The 24,369-nt window shown below is 43.7% G+C and overlaps 1 protein-coding gene across 1 annotated transcript in view; it reads right to left on the bottom strand.

Moving 5' to 3' along the window:
- LOC128826414 (butyrophilin subfamily 2 member A2-like) overlaps nt 1-11,744 on the bottom strand; it is a 30,685-nt gene extending 18,941 nt beyond the window's left edge. Inside the window, exons 1-3 of the mRNA XM_054009666.1 lie at nt 11,635-11,744; nt 5,960-6,034; nt 2,440-2,718 (exon numbers count right to left, since the gene is read on the bottom strand). Coding sequence (XP_053865641.1) covers nt 2,440-2,718; nt 5,960-6,034; nt 11,635-11,674 — 394 coding nt within the window. The 5' untranslated portion in view covers nt 11,675-11,744. The remainder of the gene's footprint in view (nt 1-2,439; nt 2,719-5,959; nt 6,035-11,634) is intronic.
- Nucleotides 11,745-24,369: the final 12,625 nt, after the last annotated feature.

The raw sequence follows: 24,369 nt of genomic DNA, 5'->3' as shown, positions 1-24,369 counted from the left end.
TGGATCTAGACTGTTCTCAGTGGTACCAGATGACAGAACAAGGAGTAATGGTCTCAAGTTGCAGTGGGGGAGGTTTAGGTTGGATATTAGGAAAAACTTTTTCACTAGGAGGGTGGTGAAGCACTGGAATGGGTTACCTAGAGAGGTGGTAGAATCTCCTTCCTTAGAGGTTTTTAAGGTCAGGCTTGACAAAGCCCTGGCTGGGATGATTTAGTTGGGAACTGGTCCTGCTTTGAGCAGGGGGTTGGACTAGATGACCTCCTGAGGTCCCTTCCAACCCTGATATTCTATGATTCTATGAGATCTGAACTCTCTCTAGGACATATTGAAGGCACTGTCTTATGCATGAAGGGGTGGATTTTCATCGAAAGGCTATACAGTTTCCCCGTGATATTGTGAATAGTTGCTATAGGTCCCAGACCCATTCCTCCTGAGAGTAAGAAACACATACATCAATGTATTATCCGGGTAGATTCATGCATTCCAGAGAAACAGAGGGTGCCTTAATGAAGGCCTCCAATAACATCCAGAGATAAGTTATAAACACTCAAGGTGGGACCTTCAAAAGCATTCAGTATTGGCCTAACTCTGTCCCAGTTGAAGTCACTGGTAGAACTCCCTTTGATCTGAATGGGAGGAGAGTTATATCAGTACGGAGCTTGTTCTTGAAAAAAACCATCTCCAAGGCCTTAACCATCAGCCATGGAAGGCAATGAAAGTCTTTCCATTGACTTCAGTGTGCAATGGATTTGGTCTTTAGGATGAGATTTTCAAATGTGTCCAAGAAATTTAGGAGCACTGCTCCCTTTGAAAGTACATGCTTTGCTCCTAACACCCGGAGGCAAATTTGAAAATCCCATGATGAGATATTATGCTGATGGTCAAGAGAGAGATTAGACCACTCTCTCTGGAACATTCCCACACCAGCATCAACATCCTGGACACAACAATCACTTTCAACAATGGAACCCTACAGACAACAAGAAACACATGGATCACAACACCTACCTCGACAGGTTCAGTAAACACCCCAAACACACCAAGAAATCTGCTATTTACAGCCAGACATTCAGATAGCACAGAATATGTTCTGAGGAGAAAGCCTGAGGTACACACCTTAACACACTTAAATCAGCCTTCACTAAACAAGGACACTCCACTAGAGAAGTACATCACCTCATGGAACAGGCCACCCAAATACCCTGAGAGAACCTGGTTCGATATGGAAAAAACCCTTTGACCACTGTCACCTACCAGCCCACACTGGAACCCATATGGGATATCTTTAAATAGTTACAACACATACTCAATGGGAACATCATCCTGAATGAAATCTTTCCTGAATCCTCACTTTTTGCCTTGAAACAAACCTCCCAATCTTACTAAGTTCATCAACAGAAGCAAGCTCCCCACAGACCTGGACACCAACTTAAAGCAGTACCAGATCCTGTGAAAACAACAGATGAAAACTTGCAGACATATCGCCACTGCTAGATGATCAATACCCATCACAACACACCTTTCAAGATCCATGGGTCCCACACATGCTTTTGTGATGTACCTCATCCAGTGCACTAAATGCCCCAATAAAACTATGTAGGTGAAATGAGACAATCACCATGCTCTCAAAGAACTCACTCAGAAAAATCGTAAAAGATGAGAACACCATTTTACCCATGGGCAAACACTTGTCACAAAACAATCACTCCATATCTGACGTCTCAGTCCTCATCCTCAGGGGAAACCTGCACAACACCTGCAAAAGACAAGCCTGGGAGTTTAAATTCATAACTTTGCTAAGCTCTACAAATCATAGACTCAATAAAGACACTGGATTTATGGCTTATTACAACAATCTGTAACCCACTAACCCTCTTTCATCCTATGACTACAGAGGTGCAAACTACCCATGTTACCTTGAATGATCTCTTGCAACATGTGTTAACTCCATATGCTAAACAATCTGTTCCACATTGTTTTTAGCTGAGACACTCTGAGTACCTTTTGGACCTCTGTGTAAGCTCCAAATCTTTTCTTTTTTACCAATAGAAGTTGGTCCCATAAAAGTTATTACCTTGCCCACCTGGTCTCAGAGAGAGAGAGAGATGGCATTCTCCATCAGTCTGTTAAATAGTGAAATTGTCAAAAGACACTGCTGCTCACTGGTGGAGTTAATTTCTACCAAGCAACTCCACACATAGGATGAGTTATTGTTAGATTTATTAATAATAATACTTCAAATAATTTCACTTTTTACCTATAGATACTTGTAAGTAGTGGTTCTGTGTAAAAAAAAAAAAAAAAAAAAAAAGAGGAAAAGATCAATGAAGATGATTTCTGGGGGAGTTGGGAATTGTGTTCATCTAAAAGATTTGGAATCATTTTGAGACAACCTGTGTTTTTTCCTCCTGGGAGACACTTATACAAGTTCTCATTTACCTGCAATTACAACTGTAGATTCGTTTGAGGTCTTTAGCACGTTATCAATTACGTTGCAGGAGATGGCATTGTCAGATCCTGATTTCAGAAGGATCGAACTTTTGGCACGAGCCTCATCTGTGTCGGAGGTTGGGGTGATTGGACTTCCAGTAAGATTGTGTCCTTTACTGTCTGTCCAGAACAATTGCACATCAGAAAACTTCGTCTCAGAAAAACAGGTGACTCTGATCCCATTGTCCTCATAATTGTCCAGGACAATCAATGGTTCATGGCTGTTACCTATAAAGATAAGAGGCACATAATTTGTTATGGGGTCTGTGCACTTCCCGTGGTTTGTCTATGTCCCTCTCTGCAGCTACAGTTTGTGAAGAAGTTTTGGAATTATGTGGTCCTGACTAGGCTGCATAGTCATGATTCCAACCTAGATTCAATTGTGGGCCTTTTGATATGCACCTCTACCCCTAAATTTGGTTAGGAAAATTGGCCTGGCCTGAAAATGGCAAACTCCACTCTGAAAGTGAAGGAGGATAGCTCTCCACAAAACTGGTCAAAGTGGTTACCAGCTGGTTAGTGGTCCAGGGTATGTGTAAGAGATACTTCTCCTGAAGTATGGATCACATGGACTGGTCAAACTGTATTTCAAATAAAGGCCATTGAAGACTATGCGGACTTCAAATGACCATCAATGTCTTACATCTCTCTGGCTCTCTCTAGCTCCAAAATGACTTGTTACTAGACCTGGGTAGAAAAGGATTTTCCCATCCTGGGAAATGTTTAGGAGTCTGAACTTTTTTTCTCTGCTAGAAATGGGGAAAAATAATATTCATGGGGGCAGGGGAATGAAAATGTTTCATTTTGATCATTTTCAAATGTTTTATTTCGATTTCATGCAATCGTTGTAGCTGTTTCAGTCCCAGGATATTAGAGAGACAAGATGGGTGAGGTAATATCTTTAATGGATCCAATTATACTGGTGAAAGGGACAAGCTTTCAAGCTTACACAACTCTTCTTCACATCTGGGAAAGGTACTCAAGGTGAGTACTTCTGTTGATGAGAGAGACCTGAAAAAGAGCTCTGTGTGACTTGAAAGTTTGTCTCTCTCACCAACAGAAGTTATTAATAAAAAGATATTACCTCCTTGTCTCTTGCTTTGATTGTGACTTTTTTGAGGGTGGAGTAAAATTTTTGTTAGTCTAATGAGGCTTTCATTTCTAAACAATAAAGTGATTTTGAATCAGAAAACTAGAATTTTTCATTTTGAATAGGTCAAAATGAAACATTTTTCACAATTTCAAAACTTTTTTCTGTACATTTTTTTGAATTGGTAAATTCATTTAAGCTGGTTCTTGAACAATTTGAGTTTTGATGAATAAGTACTTTTAAGCAATAACAACAAAGTTTCATCAAAAAATGCCCAATGAGCTCTACTTATTACTACCTTTCTAACTTTCCATATAGGTCAGTGTCCTTGAAAATAAAATACAGGGCTGCATTTGAAGAAAATAATGTGTAAATAAACAAAGTTAGTGACTGTTGTATCTAGATATGTGTGCATATGAGTGAGAGAGAGAGAGAGAGAAAGAAAGAAAGAAAGAGAGCATGTGTCTTTCTAATTGCTAGTTGAGGATTAGAGAAAATATAAAGGTGCATGCAAGCTATAGCAATCCTTTTTTCAGCTTACGTGACTCCTCCTAGCCAGTTGGGCTCCATCTCATATACTTCTTTCCACTTCTTGGAAAGGAGAGGAGCAAAGGGCTCAGAGATTCAGGAGAAGTATCTCTTACACATACCCTGGACCACTAACCAGCTGGTAACCACTTGGTCTGCAGCACATTGCCTGAGAGGCAGGGCTGGTGCAACCCATTAGGCGACCTAGATGGTCGCCTAGGGTGCTAGCATTTGGGGGGTGGCATTTTCTTTGGTGGCGACCGTGGTGGCTGGAACTTCGGCCGCCACGGTCGTCGTTGCCATTTTGGCGGAGGGAGCTGGGGCAGGGGAGCGCGGGGAGGGCCGCCTGCAGCAAGTAAGTGGGGGCAGCATGCAGGGGAACCGCTCCCGGCCCTAGCTCATCTCTGCTCCGCCTCCTCCCCTGAGCACGCCTCCCCGCACTGCTTCTCTCCCTCCCAGACTTGCGGTGCCAAACAACTGATTGGCACCGCAAGCCTGGGAGGCAGGAGAAGTGGAGCAGTGACGGCATGCTCGGGGAGGAGGCGGAGCAGAGGTGAACTGGGGTGGGGAGCTGCCGCATGGCTCCCTGGGCGGGGGGGGAGCTTCCATGGGGGGTGCGCCTCAGGACAGCGGGGGGGTGGGAAACTACCGCAGGGCTCGGGGAGGGGGCGGAGCAGAGGTGAGCTGGGGTGGGGAGCTGCCGCACGGCTCCCCAGGGGCGGGGGGGAAAGCTGCCGCGGGGGGGGGGGGGGGCGCCTCAGGGCAGAGGGGGGGTGGGGAGCTGCCACAGGGCTCAGGGAGGGGGCGGAGCAGAGGTGAGCTGGGGTGGGGAGCTGCCACACAGCTCCCCAGGGGCAGGGGGGGAAGCTGCCTCGGGGGGTGCCTCAGGGCAGGGGGGGTGGGGAGCTGCCATGGGGGAGGCACCTCAGGGCAGGGGGGGAGCTGCCGCAGGGCTAGGGGAGGGGACGGAGCAGAGGTGAACTGGGGTGGGGAGCTGCCGCACAGCTCCCCAGGCCGGGGGGGGGGGTGTGGAGCTGCCGTGGGGGGGGCGCCTCAGGGCGGAGGGGGGGTGGGGAGCTGCTGCGGGACTTGGAGAGGGGGAAGGGCGCAAGGTGGAAGTTTCGCCTAGGGCACGAAACATCCTTGCACCGGCCCTGCTGAGAGGGCTGTATACCTACAGTGCAAACTGCACCACATAATGTGTTACAGTTAAGGGCTCTACTCATTCTTTGAGCTTCAGAGAAAAAGGAGAGGCAGCTGGGAACTTCATGAAGTTCTTAACTTCCACAGTAGTCTAACAGAAAAAAAAGTCCATGAAATTGACAAACAAACAATTTCCTTAAATGTAAGTCAGTATTTCTATGTGTTACATTCACAGCATACAAATAGTGAAATCAGATAAAAAGACATAAAATACCCTTGCTGGAAGGTTGCAAGTTTGCACTATGTCTTAGAATTCAGGATGATAATACACAAGAACCCAAAAACACAGAGAGAGAAAGCAGGCTGCTCCCTGAAACACAGAGGCCCAACAAACCCCACCTTGCTTGAGGCTGGCTTTCTGCAGACTGCCTGCTGCTAGACCCAGATCACACACTTCCCTACAGAGCCTACTGCCTGCAAGCAGGGCCAGGAAAAAAACTCTGAAACTCAAAGTGATAGCTTACAATTTTAACCGATTTTCAATATCCCCCACCATTGAACATTAAAGACCAGCTATGCCTCTAACAATATGGAAATGAACAGTTATGGGAAGGGAGATAAAAATTCAGATAGGCTCACAGTTTCTGAAATTAGTATGTGAGTGCAAACTATCACTGTGCATAACAAAAATAAATACAGTGAATTTACCTGCAGTGAAATGGAGGGCCAGCGCTAGCACCATCATCTGAATGGCTGCTGTCCAGGGAACTGAGAAACCCATTGCTATGAAACAGAAAAGCACATTCTGAAGACCCAGATATGAATACAACAGAAAGAAGCTGGAAGTTCAATAACCAGGAACACAAACTCTACGGTGCCTAGAAATGGGAAGCACAAGAGGGCTCTGAGTTCAGAGACCTCAAATGTAAAATAGTTCAGTGTACATAAAAAGGAAGATTGTCACAGGGTGACACTGACTCTATTTTTAGCATGGCAGCGCAAGCCCCATTCTGACAACCTGGGCTTGGAGACTCTCTGCCAGGGCTGTGTAGATATATGGGAAAGAGGCCAATGCCCCTGTGACTAGTTAGCTGTCCCTATCTGGAGTTGTGGCTGTGTGGGCCCTGTCTGAGCTAGAGACAGGGAGCTGCTTGGTGCAGGGAAGTTCAGGCAGGGAGAAGTGGGGAGCTGCTGCCTAGAAATGCAGGCACCCTGAGCTCAAGGGGAGAGACCAGAGGCCAGGGCTGAGAAACAGAGACCTCAGGAAGGACAGGCTGTGCCCAGTAGGAGACTGAGGCAGAAGAGACTTTACTTTGGGTTTGACTTTGCTTTGGGTTTATTTTGTATTAAATATACCAGTCCCCAAGAAAGGGGGGTTGTTCTTGAATATAAATCTCTGTGGATGATTTCTGAGGCCCTGAGAGAAGGGGGAACTGAGGCTGGGTGCCTGTGGGGCATCTTCCTGCCATGAGGGGGTGTTCCAAGATGGCAGCCCTATGACAAGGATCAATAAAAATATTTAAATGCCTGTCACAACGATAGTGCAATTGTGCCTAAGGCATAGTTTCATTCAGTATAACCCCCATGGCTACCCACGAGCTGTGTCCTCCACTGGCCCAGCTCCGCTGTTATGATCAGTGAGCCCAGGGCCGGCTCCAGCATTTCTGCCGCCCCAAGCAAAAAAAAAAAAAAAAAAAAAAAGCCTCCCCTCTCCCTTGGCCGCCCCAAGCACCTGCTTGTTAAGCTGGTGCCTGGAGCCAGCCCTGAGTGAGCCTGTGCAGCTGGGAGCAGAACTTCACCTATTAGCTTAAAATCACTCGATAAATTCATAACAAATTATTTAGATTGCAAGCTCATTGAGTGTTCACTGGAGGCTTCTGACCTGATCTTTAAGGGCCTCTGTTTCTGATTAATGTAAAACCTATGTGCTAAGCAGTAGTGTAAGTAGATGACACCAAAGATTCAGTATTTCAGACTTTGCTATAGGTTTTAAGATTAAGAATTAGCGTGAGGCCAACCTGAGGCCTGGTTGTTAGCAAGGGCTAGCCTATGTGCTTGACCAGAGGTGATGGAATTTAATATGTGCTTGGCACATGTTAAATAAACTACCAAGGATCAAGTACACCGCAAGATTGCACAAAATAGTAGATTTTTAGGTCCTTTTGCAACAAGGTAATTATGAATTTAACCACATTGACATATCAAAACTACCGGGGCATTAATTGACACAAGTGAGATATTAACTCATGGAAGCTTCACTGTGGTTAGCTGGAATACCACAGATGGTTAGTAAGAATACCACATATGTGCAAGAGTCAAACGCCTATCAGATATGACCTCAAACATGTGTGGATGAATAAAACGCGGTTATCCAGCCAGTTGTTGGGACACCAGGGATGACTGAATGGCGAAAGCCTGAGTATAAACAAGCCCTCTTTGGTGATTTCCACTTTCTTTTTCATCTATCTTTGTGGTTTAACAGTCTCTATGATGTATGTCAGCATTGGGAATTGTTTTATCCTGTACCAGCCATAAGGCTGTACCTATGCACGACCCAGGGGGTTATTTTTTTATACTTATCTTGCTAGATTTCATTTTCTATTGTTTCAGTTATATTTGCTTGTATTAAATCAAACTTATAAGGTATCTATGTGTGTCCCACCAATTTCATCTTTTTAATTAATTTTAAGTAACCACCTAGATAAAGAACCTGTTATTAGTAACAAGTGCATTTAGAAACCCAAATTAACGAAGGCTTCAGACTGCTTTTTATTTTAGGTTTGTACAGCACCTGGCACAGTGGGGTCCCAATCCTGAATGAAGACACTGGGTGAAACTGAATGCAAATGGTAAATAATAACAACAACAATAAAATCTCCTGATGCACAATGGAAAAAGAAAAACTAGGAATTAATGAAGGCAATAGGGAGAATGATTTTAGTTCCTTTAAAGTTAACATGCATTTACCTCTTGGTGGATTAAAGAATAATTCTATTTGCAAATGGCTAAATCCTGACTCAATTTCCCAGTGAAGCTGATGGGAGTTTTGTCTCTGTAAGGTCTTAATAAAGAGCCCTTATTTGGCTGTAGACGTGTTATAGGTACAAACTTTTGCATGTGACTTTCACAGAAACACTCTTACTGTCTGATTCTCTTCTCACTTATAGAAGTCTCATACCTTTGTCACTCCCTTCATTACACTGGAGCTACTGATGGTTTACTTTGGTGTAAATGAAATCAAAATCAGGCTGTTAGACCATAAATAAAAGGACGAGGATGCCACTAATGCTGAATTTCCAGAGTGGCTCAGCACATTTAACTGGTACTAGGTTTCCAAAAGTGCTCAGCTCACAGTTAGGCACCTAGATAAGGGCCAGATGTTCAAAAGGGTTCAGCTCAACTCCCACTGTGACATGCATGGCCAGATTTTCAAAAGAGCATCACATTAAAGATGATTAAAAATGGAATTTTTGTCTCATGGGAAAATCTGAGATTTGGATATTTGTTTTTCACCCTAAATTGGAACAAAAAGTGAAAATATCTAAACTTTTAAAAGAATGAAAAGTTCTGAAATTTTTTGATTTGATGACATTGAAATGTTTCATGTTTTGTCAGTTTGAGCGTCTAGTGTTGTAGTTCAGATGCCTCATGCCCCATTCTCCTCTATGGACCACATCTCCCATGATCCATCAGGGTCTTGGGACTCCCATGGTACATATCAGCAGCTCAGGGGATCCATTAGTGTCAACCCATCCCAAAACAAAATGTTTCATTTCAATTTTTCTCAATGGAAAATTAAAAAGAAATAGTCAACATTGACATTTTTGTATAGATAATTTACATTTCACAGAAAACATTTTCTATTGAAAAAAACATTTCAATGGAAAATTTCCAACCAGCTCTCTTTAGCAGGTAGAGTGCTGAGACCCTTTAAAATCTGGTCGCTTATTTTGTTGCTTAAATTAAAGCTGGTTTCATTTGAAAATATCGCCCTGCTTGAAAAGCTAGCTCTCAGCTCTTCTAGGAATGGGGGCCATGGATGTATACATTGCATGCTAGAGAGATCTATCACAACGTTCACAGCACTTTCCATCGGGGCAGATTTAAAAACACAATGGCACACCACAACAAATCACAGATGTTTATCACTAAATTCAATTTTACCTGGAAATGATTGGGATTTTCTTAATCTTAGATCAAGAATGGAAATTGAGAAGGGCCGATTCCATGGGCTAGTCTTAGAGTTGGGCAGAAAGTGGAATTTCTGTCCTGCAGGAAATTTTGCCAAGGAGCCAGAGAACTTGGGATCCAAGGTGCCAGCTCCTTGGCACCCTGTATGCCTAGAAGACAGGCAGGCTGAGAAATAGATAGGTTTCAACCTCATCATAATCAACATGTTCCCGTGGAACATGTTGATTTCAATGAAATGGCATTTTCTGGCAGAATAATGTTCCATCCTGAAAATATCCAACCAGCTCTAGTTAGTATTGAGGTAGTTGTAGGGATAAGAAATCCCAGCACAAAAGCACTGTCTAGGAGCCTTGTCTTCTCAAATGCCTTAGGATGGTGGTTCACAAACTGGGAAGAGCACAGCATTTCCAGCTGCTCCATGGAGCAGCTTCTGTCCGCACAGTGACAGATCTGCCACTCTCCAGTGTTGCTGCAATGCTAGTTCTAGCCCTGTCCAGAGCTTTCTTAAGGTTATCAGAGGCTGCTATTGACCTGTAAATGAGGAAAAGCAATGGCTTATGTCTTTATCAGGTGCAGTATTGCCAGCTCCGAGAGTTCAAAAATCAAGGGACTGGCTTAAAAATTATGAAATTTAAAAAATAATAATAATACATTTGGGGTTCTTTTTATTCACCTTATGTTTTTGGAGCTTTTAAATCACACACAGTTAACATTTTCAAGTTTTTCACTGCAACCGTGAGGGCTAGAAGCTTACTTTTTTTAGGAAAGCTGAGATCCTCACATAATCACAGGACTCCAGGAGCTGGAGATTTAAGAAAAAACACCAAAATTACAAGACTTGGGATAAAAATCACAAGAACTGGCAACACTGCCAGAGGTCTCTGGTGAAAATTCTATTGAGATCAAATTTACTGATTACACCTGCACTGGAGGGGCAGCAGCAAACACACAAGAGGAGCAGAACAGACAATTCTGTTCTGTAGGATTCAAGCATCAGGGAATGCAAGCACTTGGAGGGAGAGCTGTTAGAAATTAAAGTAAGGAAACAATGTGTTTAGAGTAGCTGGATTTTTCAGTGGGGACTGGGGGAGTGAGGCACCCAAATCCCACTGAAATTCAATTAGAGTAGGGTGCTCAAATCACTTGGGCTGCTTTGCAAATCCCAGGCTTTGTGTCCTAAAGATATTCCTTCCTGTAACTAAGCCAGATGGAAGTCATGGGATCAGAATTCAAAAATGGCATAAAGTGTCTCTTAAAGGGTCTCTTGGTTAAGAACCAGCCCACAATACAAACACATCTGAGAAAAGCTGACTTAAGAAGCACATGTGTTCCTCCCCTGTTGGGAAAATGAAAGTATTACACCAGGGATAGCTTGGTGGTTTGAGCATTGGCCTACTAAACCCAGGGTTATGAGTTCAATCCTTGAGGGGGCCATTTAGGGAGCTGGGGCAAAAATCTGTCTGGGGATTGGTCCCCATTTGAGCAGGGGGTTGGACTAGATGACCTCCTGAGGTCCCTTCCCCCCTGATATTCTATGATCTATGACCAGGGATTCTCAAACTTCATCACACTGTGATCCCCTTCTGACAACAAAAATTACTACAAAACCCCAGGAGGGGGGACTGAAGCCTCAGCCCACCCAAGCCCCACAGTCCAGGATGGGGAGGCCCAAGCCCCACTGCCCGGTGGGGTGGAAAGGGACTAAAACAGAAGACCAAGGGCTTCAGCCCTAGTCAGGAGGCCCCACCACCCAGGGTTTAAGCCCTCAGGCTTCAGCCCCAGGCAGTGGGGCTTGTGCTTAAGCATCAGCAAATCTAAGCCAGCCCTGGTGACCCCCCACAAAAATGCAGTCACAACCACTTTGGGGTCCTGATCCACAGTTTGAGAACCTCTGTATTATGCTGATCTCCAGTGATCTTTCTGGGCTGGCATGCAAACACTGATACTTGGCACAGGGCAGGCCCAGTTAGGTGGATAGAGAAAGACAAAGGAACTAGAGGACTGACCCTTTTGACTAGAAAAAAAGCTGGAAGATTTTCCCAGGGGAGGGACTGACGAGTGAAAATGCCAAAATTAACCCTCACTCCGGAATAGAGCAATGCAATCCCAGCAGCACAGAGCTGGCCTGGCTCTGAGCAGCACCCCGAATATTACCAAACACAGCTGAATTTTAAATAAGCAGAATGTACTACCTGGAGATCTGGGTCTGGGTCCCGTCCAGTAACTCTGCATACCTGGTGGCGCTGGTTATGGCTGCCTGCTACCTTTGAACCCTGGAACTGAGTAATTGCTGTTGGTGAAGCCAGAGCTGGCTTTTCCAAAGTTATCTATTAACTGAGGAGTGAAAATCGAAAGCAGCTTTCTCAGTGTGGGGGGAAGGGAGCGGGTGGGGCTGTAGGTTTATTGCTCTTTATGGGACAGCTACTCTATCCCTCTTCTAAACTAAAGTAAACAGCCCGTAGGTTCCTTTCTAAATACCAGCCTAAACCCCATGCACTGCTTTTAAAACATGTCTGAATGAGATTAGAAGGGCTGGGTGAATTTTTTTCAAATTTCAAACTTTTTTCAGTTAAAAACAGGGACAAGTTTGTAATGAGGAAGGTGAATATCTTTTTTTTTTAACTTCCTCTGCAGCATGGGCGTGGATCACCTGCTAGGGCAGCTGGGCGGATTTCACCTAATCTTTTCCCTGCCACTGCAGGGACAGCAAGTGTAGAGATATGTTTGCAGAAGATAATTATTTACAGAGGCTCCCTCAGAAGGACAGGATTAGGACTACAGGAATTTCTGAGCAGTCCCCTGGAAGCACAGGTGCAGAACTCAGTGTAGTTGTGCACAGCAGTTCACCACAGACACTCTCAGGTTTGTTTTAATAAAAGTTTGATTCCTTTCTCATTCACTGGTTTGTTGTTTAATGAACCCCAAGAACATTCTATGGTATCAGAAGTGCTGAATGAGAAAGAGATTGAGGACATTTTGAGGTTAACTCCTTTGTTTGAAACTGAAAGCAGAGAAAATGGGAGCGGGTGGAGCGGCAAATAGAAAAGAAACAAACACTTTTTTATGTATTGTATGAGCACAATAGCTGACTAGCTTAAGAAGGGAAGATGTGTCGCAACCTGCATCCATTTTGTGAGTGCCAGGCACTATTGCAGAACACAAGAAAAAATTCTGAGATTTGAATTGTATTTAGCAGCCACAGAGGAGAAAAACAATAAAGTGAAATCATCATTTTTTGGCATGTTTTCAGGGAGGAAGCATTGGATATGTATAACACCTTTAAGTTTGAAGAAGGTGAAAGCATGACATTAAGTAAAATTCTGACTAAATCTGAGGAACATTGCATGCCAAAAAGGAATGAGAGCTTTGAGAGAGACATTTGTTTTACATGCATGAACAAAATTTATGCCACCATAGAACAATATGTCACATGATTAAGGCGAATCAGTAAAACCTGTAACTTTGGTGAGCTGATGGTGTCTGATCAAAGATAGAATCATTTGTGGCATTAAAGATAATGTGCTAAGAGAGAGAGACAGATATGCAGGGCAGCAGAAACTGTGCCCGCACAAGCCAAAGAGCTAAATTCACCAGAAGGGCTTATCCACATACTAAGTACAAAAGAACATAGCCAGAAAAGGTCAAACCAAAAAGTGGAAACACCTGCTATGAAAACCACTGCTGGTGGGGAGATGGCGTACAGATGGTTATGTGTAAGGTGTGGAGAACAACATGGCCCAAACCAGTATTTTGCATTTGGGACACTGTGTCATAAATGTTGGGAAAATAATGTCCCCAATGCAGAAAAGTCAAGTGCCTGCAGTTGAAGACAACCTGATTGAGGAGTTTTACTTAGACGTGCTGGGATCAAGCAAACCGGATGGAAGGGACTGGATACTGCCTATGAAATTGAATGAAACAATTATTCCACTCAGACTGGATGCAGGAGCTCAGGTTACTATTCTGTTTGAACAAGATTATGAGAGACTGAAAATAAGACCAAAACTGGGACCAACATAAATACAAGTAACTGGTTATTCTGGAACAAATATACCAGTGAAGGGGAGGTGCATTGCTCACATCACACCACATACAGGCTCCCATTTATTGTAGTGCCAAAGGAAGTGACACCAATTTTAGGCCTGGCTGCCTGTGAAAAACTAAGACGGGTGCTCTCACTACAAGATCATACTGAACCTGGCTACTAGGCACTCATTCAGGAATACCATGATTTGTTTTAAGGGTTGGGTTGCTTGAAGACTGAACATACAATCCAGAGAAACAAGCAGGTCCCTCCCATTATCCATCCTTGTAGAGAAGTGCCCTTTACACTCCATGATAAACTCAAGGTTGAGCTCACAAGGCTGGAAGCAATGCAAGTAATACAAAAAATTGAGGAACCAATGTAATGTCTGAATTCACCAGTCATTGTAGAGATAGATAATGGACAGCTATGCTTATGCTTAGACCCTAGAGACCTCAATATGGCTATAAAGAAAGAACATTTCAAACTGCCAACCAGAGAAGTGATTATGGCTCAATTTGCAAATGTACAATATTTCAGTAAATTGGATGCTCCTCAGGATTTTGGCAGGTAAAATTAACTGAAGAAAGCTCAAAACTATGCATATTTAATACCCTATTTGGAAGATACATATTCTTATGCCTACCCTTCAGCATAGCTTCAGCACCAGAAATGTACCACAGAGCCATATGTATGATCTATGAACATATTAATGGTGTTGACATCTGAATGGATGACATCATCATCTGTAGCACAACTAAAAAGGACCATGGCTGCAGACTCTGGGAAGTCCGGGCTGCAACCATATTACAAACTTGAAACTAAATAGGGAGAAATGTGTTTTAGGGAGTTATAGAACTGACTTTTGTTGGAGATATTATTTCCAATAAAAGTGTAAAACTTGATAAGAGGTTTCAGCCATTGAAATGATGGCACATCCCCAGTCAAAGAAAAGTATCTAATAGTTCCTGGGAATGGTTAATTATCTTGGAAAATTCATATCTAATCTAACTACAGAAGCAGTGGCTTTGAGGCAACTCCTAGAAAATAAAATTGAATGGTACTGGGGTGCAGAACAGAAGGAATCATGGGAAGGTTTAAAACAACAACTCATACAAGAGCCAGTTTTGAATTTCTATGCACCAGGCAGGCCTATTACAATTTTACAGAAACATGAGAATTATTGGCAACCAGTGACATATGCCTCCAAATCACTAGTTGGCCTGTGTTATACAGGAGGTTAGACTAGATTATCACGGTGTCCTGGCTGGCCTTAGAATGTATAAAAGAGAGAAGTGGAGGGATAATGCGTGTGTCTGAGGACACAGGGCCTTAAGTGATGGCATCTGTGGTTGAGGTCTTCAGTGCAATGCTGGGGATTCAACCACACCTCCGACACTGCAGTTCTGGGTGCAGGTTGGGAGTTTCAAAGGAGCATGTAGGAGTTAGGCACCAAAATTAGAAAGGATTTGCTCACTGAACTAGAGCTATGCAGAACACAGATTCCTGCTCCTCAAATATTTTTAAGAGTTCACCATTCTTTTCCATCTTGAATTGAGAAAAAAGGTTGAGATATTGAAAATATTTGTGTACAAAAAAAAACCCTTTTTTTTGTTCCAGTCAATCTAACATTTTGTTTCAATAATTTCAAAATGTTTCAGTTTTGAAATTTTTTCTAAACATATTTTTAGTCTAGTTAGCTTACATTTCAAAACACAAAGCCACTTTGGATCAGAAAACTAGAATTTTTCATTTTGAAAATATTAAAATGAAATATTTTAACAATTTCAAAAGTGCACCCCCAAAACAGGTTGTTTTTTTTAATTGGGAGATTTGTCAACTCAGAACCAGTTTCACGAATAGTTTTGTGTTATGTTAACGTCACACACACAGAGAAGTTAGATTACAAATACAAATCTTATTGCTGGAAGATTTCAAAGTAACATGACTTTATTTAGTAGAATTCAGAACGATAACATGTGAGAACCAAAAACAGAGAGAGACAAAGCAGGCTGCTCCCTAAGGCAGGGAAGCACAGCTCACCCCATTTTGCTGTAGGCTGGTTTTCTCCAGACTTACCCTGATCAAATTATTTCTTACAGAGTCCCCTGCCTGCAAGAAGGACCAGGAAACCCTCTACCTATTAAAGTCACTGCCTATAGTTCCAACACAATTTTCAAATACATATTTTGATTTCAATTAAAAAAATATTTATCAAAATTTCCCATATACATCAAACTCCTTTAGGCTCCCTTGAAACCACAAAGTAAATGCCTGCACTGCATTGGAAATCTCATCCAAGGGAATTAGCTTTGTAGGCTCCTTTGGCCCTTATTATTAGGGAGGAGCAATGTGATCATGGGTGCAGCACGGTGGCACCCATTGAGCCAGCATCTAGCCCCAGATTTTAATGGACATTAAATACCTAAACACCTTTGAGGACCTGGCCCAGAGTGACAAGGTGAGAGATGCTTTATAAATCAAATCTGGAAAAAAACACTCAAATTATTTTTATGAGAAAATTATGATTTTTCCCCCCACAAATATTTTTCAGAGTTTCAGTGGAAACACTGAAACTCCCATAGATTCCAGTTTTCAAATATGTATATACACACACACAGACACAGGAAAGAAATGTTTAGTTTCTTGGGGAAATGCTGTGCTTGAAAACAACCCCTTTTTTTTTTTTTTTACCAAAAAGTTTTCACTTTTACATTTTTCTATCCAAAAAAGAGAAAATCTCTACCCAAATTTGGTCAAGAAGCCATTATGAAATATTTTAATGTAAATTTTTTGTTCAGCTGTCCTAGTGATCGCAAAAAACACCTTCCCTGGGTTTATAGTAGGCAGACAATAAAACTGTCCCTTCTCTCTGATAAATTCTTCCTAAACTAGGGTGACCAGGTGTCCCGATTTTATAGGGACTGTCCTGATATTAGTGGCTTTGTCTTACATAGGACCCTATTATCCCCCAGCCCCTCTCCTAATTTTTCACACTTGCTGTCTATCCTGAGCTGAGCTTATTGCAGAGCTCTGAGCAACCGCAGCTTTCAGGAAACCCAGCTCTGCTTCTTAGGAGAGAGACATTCAGGGGCCTCTCCCAGGGTAGCCTCTTACAGTGGAAGCCACAGTGAAACAGCTGTGGTGGAGCCCAGCAAGATTCCAGGAAAAGGGGTTAGATTGAATCTGAAAAGCCTGATCAGCCAAATAAAGAACTAGCAGCGATGTTACTGCAATAGCTATAAGCACTCAGCCACCAGGAAATGCAAAGGTTTCGGTTCCCACATTACACACTTAGGGCCACATTTAATACTCGGGCTGTTTTAGCCAGACTGTCCCCTCTGCACAAGGAGGGGGAGTGGATAAAAGCTTTGGGGATGTTCAACTGATTGTTTTTTCAGGGCCTCCCAGAGGATTCACGGGGCTGGGCCAAAGCAGGGGAGCTGCGGCACTTGTTCTCACCCTGTGGCGGTCCGGGTCTTCGGCGGCATTTCGGTGGCGGGGAGCCCTTCAGTCACTCTGCGTCTTCAGCAGCACTGAAGGGCCCCCTGCCGCTGAAGACACGGAGCGACTGAAGGGCCCCCCGCCACCGAAATGCCGCTGAAGACCTGGACCGCTGCCGGGCCAGGGCTCGCAGGGCCCTGTGGGGCCTGGGACAAATTGCCCCACTTGCCCCCCCCGCCCCCTCCCCTCTGGGCAGTCCTGTTTTTTTCTGTGCTGTTTTGTCATCCAGCGCCAAGGATGTGTGAGTGCCAGGGTTGGCAGGGGGAACTCACATTGACCTATCTACCCTGCAGAGAGTCAGCTTGAAAGTGCAGACTGACTTGGTGCTTTCCATGCCCCCGTGCTGTGGAATCCCAGGCAGTAGTTACAGTGGAGCTGATCGGACAGACTGATGGCCTCAGAGATAGACAGAGGCTCAGGGATTTTGCAAGGACAGCTCTGGCCTCTGGAGGATGGCCTGAGGTCTGCAGGCTTAGGAGATCAAGCCAAATACTCATTCCAAGGAAGGCAACAACCCTCGGCCCCATAGGATTCCACAGGGAGAGACTCAGGTGCATCATGTGAGATGTAGTGCAGGCACTGTCAAGGCCTGTAACGGGGCCATCTGATCTAGTGGTCAGAGCCAGAACCATGTGTGACATACTGGGGTACAATCCAGAGTAGTGGAGGGCTATGTCACCCCCTGCCCAGCACCCTTGGGTGGCTTACAATGCCTTGTTGTAGTAGCTCCTATCTGGGCTGCTCACAAACAGCCTTCCAGCATGTGGGCCACACCCTGAGTGTCTGTGTGTACCTGCAGCCTGCCAGCTACACCCTGGCTCTCAGGAGCCTGGGTTATGCTGCAGAGTGGCTCCAACACACCCCCTGTCCCAGATCTTCCCCCAGAAATGTATGTCCTGTACTTCCCAGCCTTCTCCTGGACAGTACAAATGTATACAATCCATTATTCCTTTAAGGGATCTATATACCTGAAATTGAGTTACCCAGACACTTCAATTTAAACACACTGGAATAGATAAAACAGTAAAACAAGAGATAGATTTCAAGAGAGTACAAGTAGTGAGGCATGAAAGTCAGAAATGGTTACTAGAAAAGTAAAGATAAAAAATGTTTACTAGTTCCTAACTTAACAAACTTTATTAGATTCAAGCAAAGTGTCTCACCACATGCTCTACCAGGTTACTGACCAAACTCTTAGGTCAGGACCCCTTCCCCCAAAGTCCAACAGCTGTTTTCTTTTGTCTCTCAGGTGCAGAGAATGTGATGGGCAGAGAGAGAAAAGGGGGTGCCTTGGGGTGTTTGTCCCTCTCTCTTGAAAAACATTTCCATCTGACAAGCAGGGGACAAAGAGTCTATGTAGAAGGATGTTCCCTGCTGTTTTTTTCAGCTGTTTGAACTTCCTTTGTTTTCCCTTCCTGCTTTATGACTCTGTTTACTGCTTAAGTGCAAATTAAAGCAAGCACACATTCCTTTGTTTAGGACAACTCTGTTTGCTGACTTCTGTTTGGGCAGGGCTATGGGGTTTGGAACATGTTTTAGTAAAACCATACAGGGGAATCTTATCACTTCATATATAATGTTGCCACACATATTTTATGAGGACAATAGTGACCTGCAAATTCTGAGTTTTCAGATGATACCTTACAAGGCATACTTGGTACAACGATTATTACAATGATGTGTAAGGTGTGAATACATGGGGTCTATTCTGTGACACCATGCCAAAGATCAAAGCCAGAGTCAGAATCCAAAGCCACGCCAAGGATTAAACCAGAGTCAGATGTCACACCAAGGGACAACGATGGATTCAGCAGTGGGGGTCAGGGCAAGAAGGCAGAAGCAAGGAGCAAAGCATGGATCATGGTTTCAGGAGCAGCGACAAGCTGTGGTACCAGGAACAATGAGTAAGACCCAAGCAAGGAAGCAGGGACTAAGGGGGCCAGGTAGCAGTTAGTTGTAGGCCTTGCAGGTAGTTGCTCAGACAAGGGATGGGGCAGGAACAAGAAGCCTTATACAGCAGTGTGGTGCTAGTCCACTAACCATGAGGCATTGCAGTGGTTCAGGTGGACACCGAGATTAGTGTCAACTTCAGACCTAATGACAGAAAACTCCACCAATATTGAGCTTTTTCTGCAGATTTTTTTTATTTTGCTAAAAATCGCATTTTCTCTTGGATAACATATTTCATTAGAAACATTTCAACCAGTCCTACTCACCATTTATCCCAGTGCACAGGGCATGCAGAGTGATTCGGTAGCATTTTCAGCTCCCTTTCCACTGGGGTAAATGGTGACATGAAGTGCATAAATTATAAGAGCCGAAGAGAACAATGTGACCCTAGATTCATAGATTCTAAGGCCAGAAGGGACTATTGTAATCATCTGACCTCCTGTATAAGGCAGGCCAGAGAATTTCCCTGAATTCCCAGAGCAGATATTTTAGAAAAACATCCAATCTCAATTTAAAAATGGTCAGTGATGGAGAATCCACCACTGCCCATGGTAAATTGTTCCAGTGGGTAATTACCCTCACCTTTAAAAATTTACGCTTTATCTCCAGGCTGAATTTGTCTAGCTTCAGCTTCCAGCCATTAGATCATGTTATCTCTTTCTCTACTGGATTGAAGTCCCGATTATTAAATATTTGTTCCCCATGTAGCTACTTAATGACTAGGATCATGACCCCTTAACCTTCTCCTTGTTATGCTAAATAGATTGAGCTCCTTGAGTGCATCCATATAAGGCAGGTTTTCTAATCCATTAATCATTCTCCTGGCTCTTCTCTGAATCCTCTCCAATTTATCAACATCCTTCTTGAATAGTGGGCATCAGAACTGGACACTGCAGCAGTGTCACCACCAAATAAAGGGGTAAAATAACCTCTCTACTGCTATTCAGAATTCCCCTGTTTATGCATCCCAGGAACACATTGGCTCTTTTGAACATGGTATCACATTGGGAGCTCATGTTTAGATGATTATCCACCCTCTTTCTCCCCTACCCCAATTTTTTTCAGAGTCACTGCTTCCCAGGATAGAGTCCGGTCATCTAGTCTGACCTCCTGTATAACACAAGCCATAGAACTTCCCTGAATTAATTCCTATTTGAACTAGAGCACATGTTAGCAAAATGTCCAATCTTGATTTCGAGCGACTCCTGATTTATATAAGGGAGTACAAAAGGAGACCCAAGCTCAGTATGTGCAAATAATTTAGGTGTGAGAAAGTCCATGTGAGTCTCATGGAGTGAAAGGCAGTAAGCCTCTTTCTGTTCTTAGTCTGAGTGGGGGACGTAGGCCACAGACAATATAGGCCAGCAGCAGAAGTGGACTCACCTGAACAGAGAGCGACTGAAGCCTCTTTTCTCATGACAACCTAAAGGAGAAGAAACAGCCTGTATGTGGAGAGCTCTCCACCGCAACCATCCCGCACAGAGAGGGATTGAGAGAGAGACTGCACATTCTCCTTCCAAACTGTTATAAGCAAAAGCAGGCTCAGAGCTCAGGCCTGCAGCAGCATCCCCACTGCTTCACCCCAAGAAGGAGAGAGATCAGCGTGGGAAGAAACTGAGTTTTCTTGCACTTACTCAAGGGAGCAGGGCGGAGAGGCTGCTGCTGAGCTGCTGAGCTGCACAAGCCTCCAGGAGAAGAGGGAGGTGCAGAGCAGAGAGCTGAGGTGCACCTTATCCACCCACAACCAGAAGAGCAGAGGCGGGTCAGAGCAAGGCTCAGAGCAGCTGCAGTTTCTCCACATCGTGATGCTGAGGAGGAGCCGGAGGCAGGACGCAGGCCCTGCCGTGCGGAGCAGAGACCACTCCAGAGTTCTCAGGCTACGCAGCCGATGGCGAATCTCGCAGGGCTTCTCGCACCGTGTCTGTGGCTTCTCTGTGAGTATTGTGACACTTGGCTGTGTTGTGTATGTGTGGACTGGATTCTGCTTTACACTAATGCCCCTTACACTAATGAGGTGTAGTTCTGGAGTGCAAAGAACCTGTGAAGTGGGAGTGGGTGCATCTCTCTGGGGCCCCTGTGCCCTGCCAGAGGGCCATAGTGTAAATGAGAGGTTAGTCCTGCACCCTGGACTGGGACGCTCTGCGATGCAGAGTTTAAAGAGTCACCAGTTAGAAGTGAGGTGAGGCTTGGACAGGCTGGATACAGCTGCTCACATGGGCCTGGCTCAGTCTATTTGATCCATTAACCCTTAAGTCAAATGCAAAGGCTCCAGCTTGGGCAGAATAGAGCATCTGCCTCCTCTGAGGGATGGGCACATCACCTCCATTCCAGTCCCACCCTGCATTCAGTGCCTGCCACGGGCTTGTCTTCAAAGCCACTAATGGAGCAGGTCCCAGCTACATCCTCGGCTGCTTCTCTATCCATCTCCCTCCAGGGGAGCCAGGCTTCCTGGGACAACTAGCCCAGGGCAGGGTGTAGGAGAGCTGGAGACACGACATTGTCTGGCAACAGGACTCTGTGGGATGAGATCAGAGTAATACAAAGTCTGATCACCTTTGGGCCCCTCCTCTTTGGTAAATTTTCCCACCATAACCAAAATGAAGGAGAAACTATCTTATACTCCCAGCAGAGCTCCCTAGAGCAAGGGAAGAAAAAAGAGCAGAGGCTACACAACGATTCTTCCCTTCCTTAAAAGAGTGCTTTTGAGGGACGTGAAGCAATCAAGTACCATGGTGATTAGTGCCATTGTGATAAGAGCTGGGGGGTTGTTTGGCTTTTTGGGGGGTGGGTTTGGTGGAAAATTCCACATAAAATGAAACAATAGAGAGAGAGAATGTTTGTCAAAAGTTTCCATGAAAAATGTCACCTTTTCATTAAAAAACAAAATGCCAGCACCAAAAAGGTTTATCTGAAAGAGTTTGGATTTTCAGGTTTTTGGGTTTTTCATGAAAGTCAAAATTTTCTGTCAAAAGAACACATTTTCTGCAGAAAATTGCATTGAGCTAAAATCCCAATTTTCCACTGAACAGCTTTGATGGAAATTTTTCAACCAGCCCTAAGTAGCTACATAGATGTTGCATCATTCTTATCTTTCTTTTTGTCTAATTAAAGTATTTTTAGTTTAACTGACAATATGATTAACTTACTGGACATTATAATGAGAAATTTGCTGTTGAAAAGGATGAGGAAAAACGTATTTTTCTTTGTAAAAAACAAGACCGAACATTTAATTTAAAAGATCAACATGTATAAAATGTGACCAATTCTAGATGTAGTTTAATAGCTACACTTCCTAAAGAACAGACAGTGGGGGTGAAATATCTTAGTGAATCTTAGGTTTCAGAGTAGCAGCCGTGTTAGTCTGTATCCGCAAAAAGAAGAACAGGAGTACTTGTGGCACCTTAGAGACTAACAAATTTAAAGCTCAGTGAATCTTAGTTTCTCTCATAAACTTCATTTTATTTGCACTTCAGGGAAGTTCTACCTTGTAAAATAAAAGAAAATGTTTCTTCTTTTGTTTGTTTTCCTTTCCCTAAAATACATTTGCTTTTCTTTCCCAAGCTCTGAGCTTTGCCTCACAGCAATGGCAGGATTCCAGCTGCACTTCTTCTGGTGAGTGTTTGCTCAAAGCAGCTGCAGAAGTAAAACCAACTAATGAAACTCAGTTAACCTCAGTGAGATTTCTCCAGTGTGAGAGTAAAATTTGACCAAGTGCCAGATAAGCTCCAGATCCTGTTGTGAACTCTGTGAAGTTCATGGAGTCCCATGAATGTCAATGGACTCCTCACAGGTGCAGAAGGTTGCCCCCGCGCAACTCATTGCAAGATCGGGACATAAAACTAAAGTAGAATATTACATTTCCAAAAGAAACTAAGGGCCCGATTTGCAAAAGTATTTAGTAACACTGGACATAGGACTGGAAAGATCCTCCTGGGTCATGGCCTCCAATTCCCTGCTATCAAACGAAACCCCATTAAAGAGACCTGTGGGGTTTAGGCCTCCAATTGCCAATCTGTTTGAAGGCAATTTGAGCATCTAAGTCCTTTAGGCTACTTTGAAAATCTCGGTCTAAAGATTTTCTCTCTGACAATTAGACCAGTAATTCTAGCAGAGTGTGATCCTGCACTCATTCATGTCGATGGGTCCTTGATTATGTGAAAATGAACTATTTAAGGACAATGAGTCACTGAGTTTTCATTTTTCTAGGCACACTTCCTGCCGCTGAGATGTTCCTGGGGACAATCTCTGCTAATGAGGGGGACACTGTCAGTGGCAGATGTTTAATCCCTGCAGGAGACGATGTCACCATTGTTTTCTTTTGTAAGGATGGGATGGAAATTTCAAGGCTGCAAGCCAGGAGAGGAAAATTCTCTTATGATTTAGCTTACAGAGTGGCTGGCAGCTCAGGCAATATTTCCTGTGGATACATGTACAGAAATGACAATAACCAGGTGTTAAATTCTCTGCTGAGCATCGCTCGGTACGTGAAGGTCACAGGTAAGACAGTGCTAATTACTTAAAACATAAAACTTTGGACTTGTTTATTAGAAATTAAAATAACTAGAGCCGAAAAATGGTGAATTAGTTTTTACAGGCAGTTTTGAATATTTTTCAGTTATTTCAAAATTTCCTGTGAAACGTTTCCAGTTTTTTTATGAAAAAACAGAAATCAAAGATTTTGCTGGTAACATTTTTTGGTTTCAGTTATCTTTTTTTTACCAAATAATGACAGTTTTTACCAAAACTCAAACATGATTACTGACATTTTCATTGTTAAACGAAAAAATATTTCACTTTCAAAATGTTCACTTTGGTCGTAAAGGCATTTTTCATGAAGAAAAACATTTTCAGGGAAAAACATTACAGCAGCTCTAACATGTTGTAAATGTGGATGTTTAGAGACACACTTTGGTAATATGGGGACAGGTGAGCACCCAGTGTGCTCCCAATAAGCTTCAGTCTTTTTGGTAAACAGGCCACTTATTACCGTGTCTAAATGTGTGCTGTGCTGTTTTGAAAATCTAGCCCATTCTGGCAACCTTGACTCTCCTGAGCTGAGGGGGCAGTTCCCCCTTTTGCCCTAAGCACTGTGGGAAATCCAGCATAAAGTTAATATGGCCTGAGGCTACAAAACATTTCTCCAGTTCCTCTGCCTCATCTGGAAAAACCCCCATTAAGACAAGGAGAGGATTAAGGGGCTGGCTCAGCATTTCCAAGAAGGGTCACTCATAGGATCATGGGGCACAGGACTAGACGGGGCCTCCGTCCACAGCAAATCTAGCTCCTGCTATTGCAGATAACCCCATCTTATCATAGACTTACCAAGCTCTGTCTTCAAACTAGTGACCTTGTTTGCTCCCCACTCTTCTCATTGGGAGGCTCCCTCCTCTGATGGTTAGAAACCTTCTTCACATTTCCAGCCTGAATTTGTTCCTGACCACTTGTCCCC

Source organism: Malaclemys terrapin, chromosome 20 (genome assembly GCF_027887155.1).
Source record: "Malaclemys terrapin pileata isolate rMalTer1 chromosome 20, rMalTer1.hap1, whole genome shotgun sequence".
Lineage (NCBI taxonomy): Eukaryota > Metazoa > Chordata > Testudines > Emydidae > Malaclemys > Malaclemys terrapin.
This window is presented reverse-complemented; position numbering and strand designations above follow the sequence as displayed.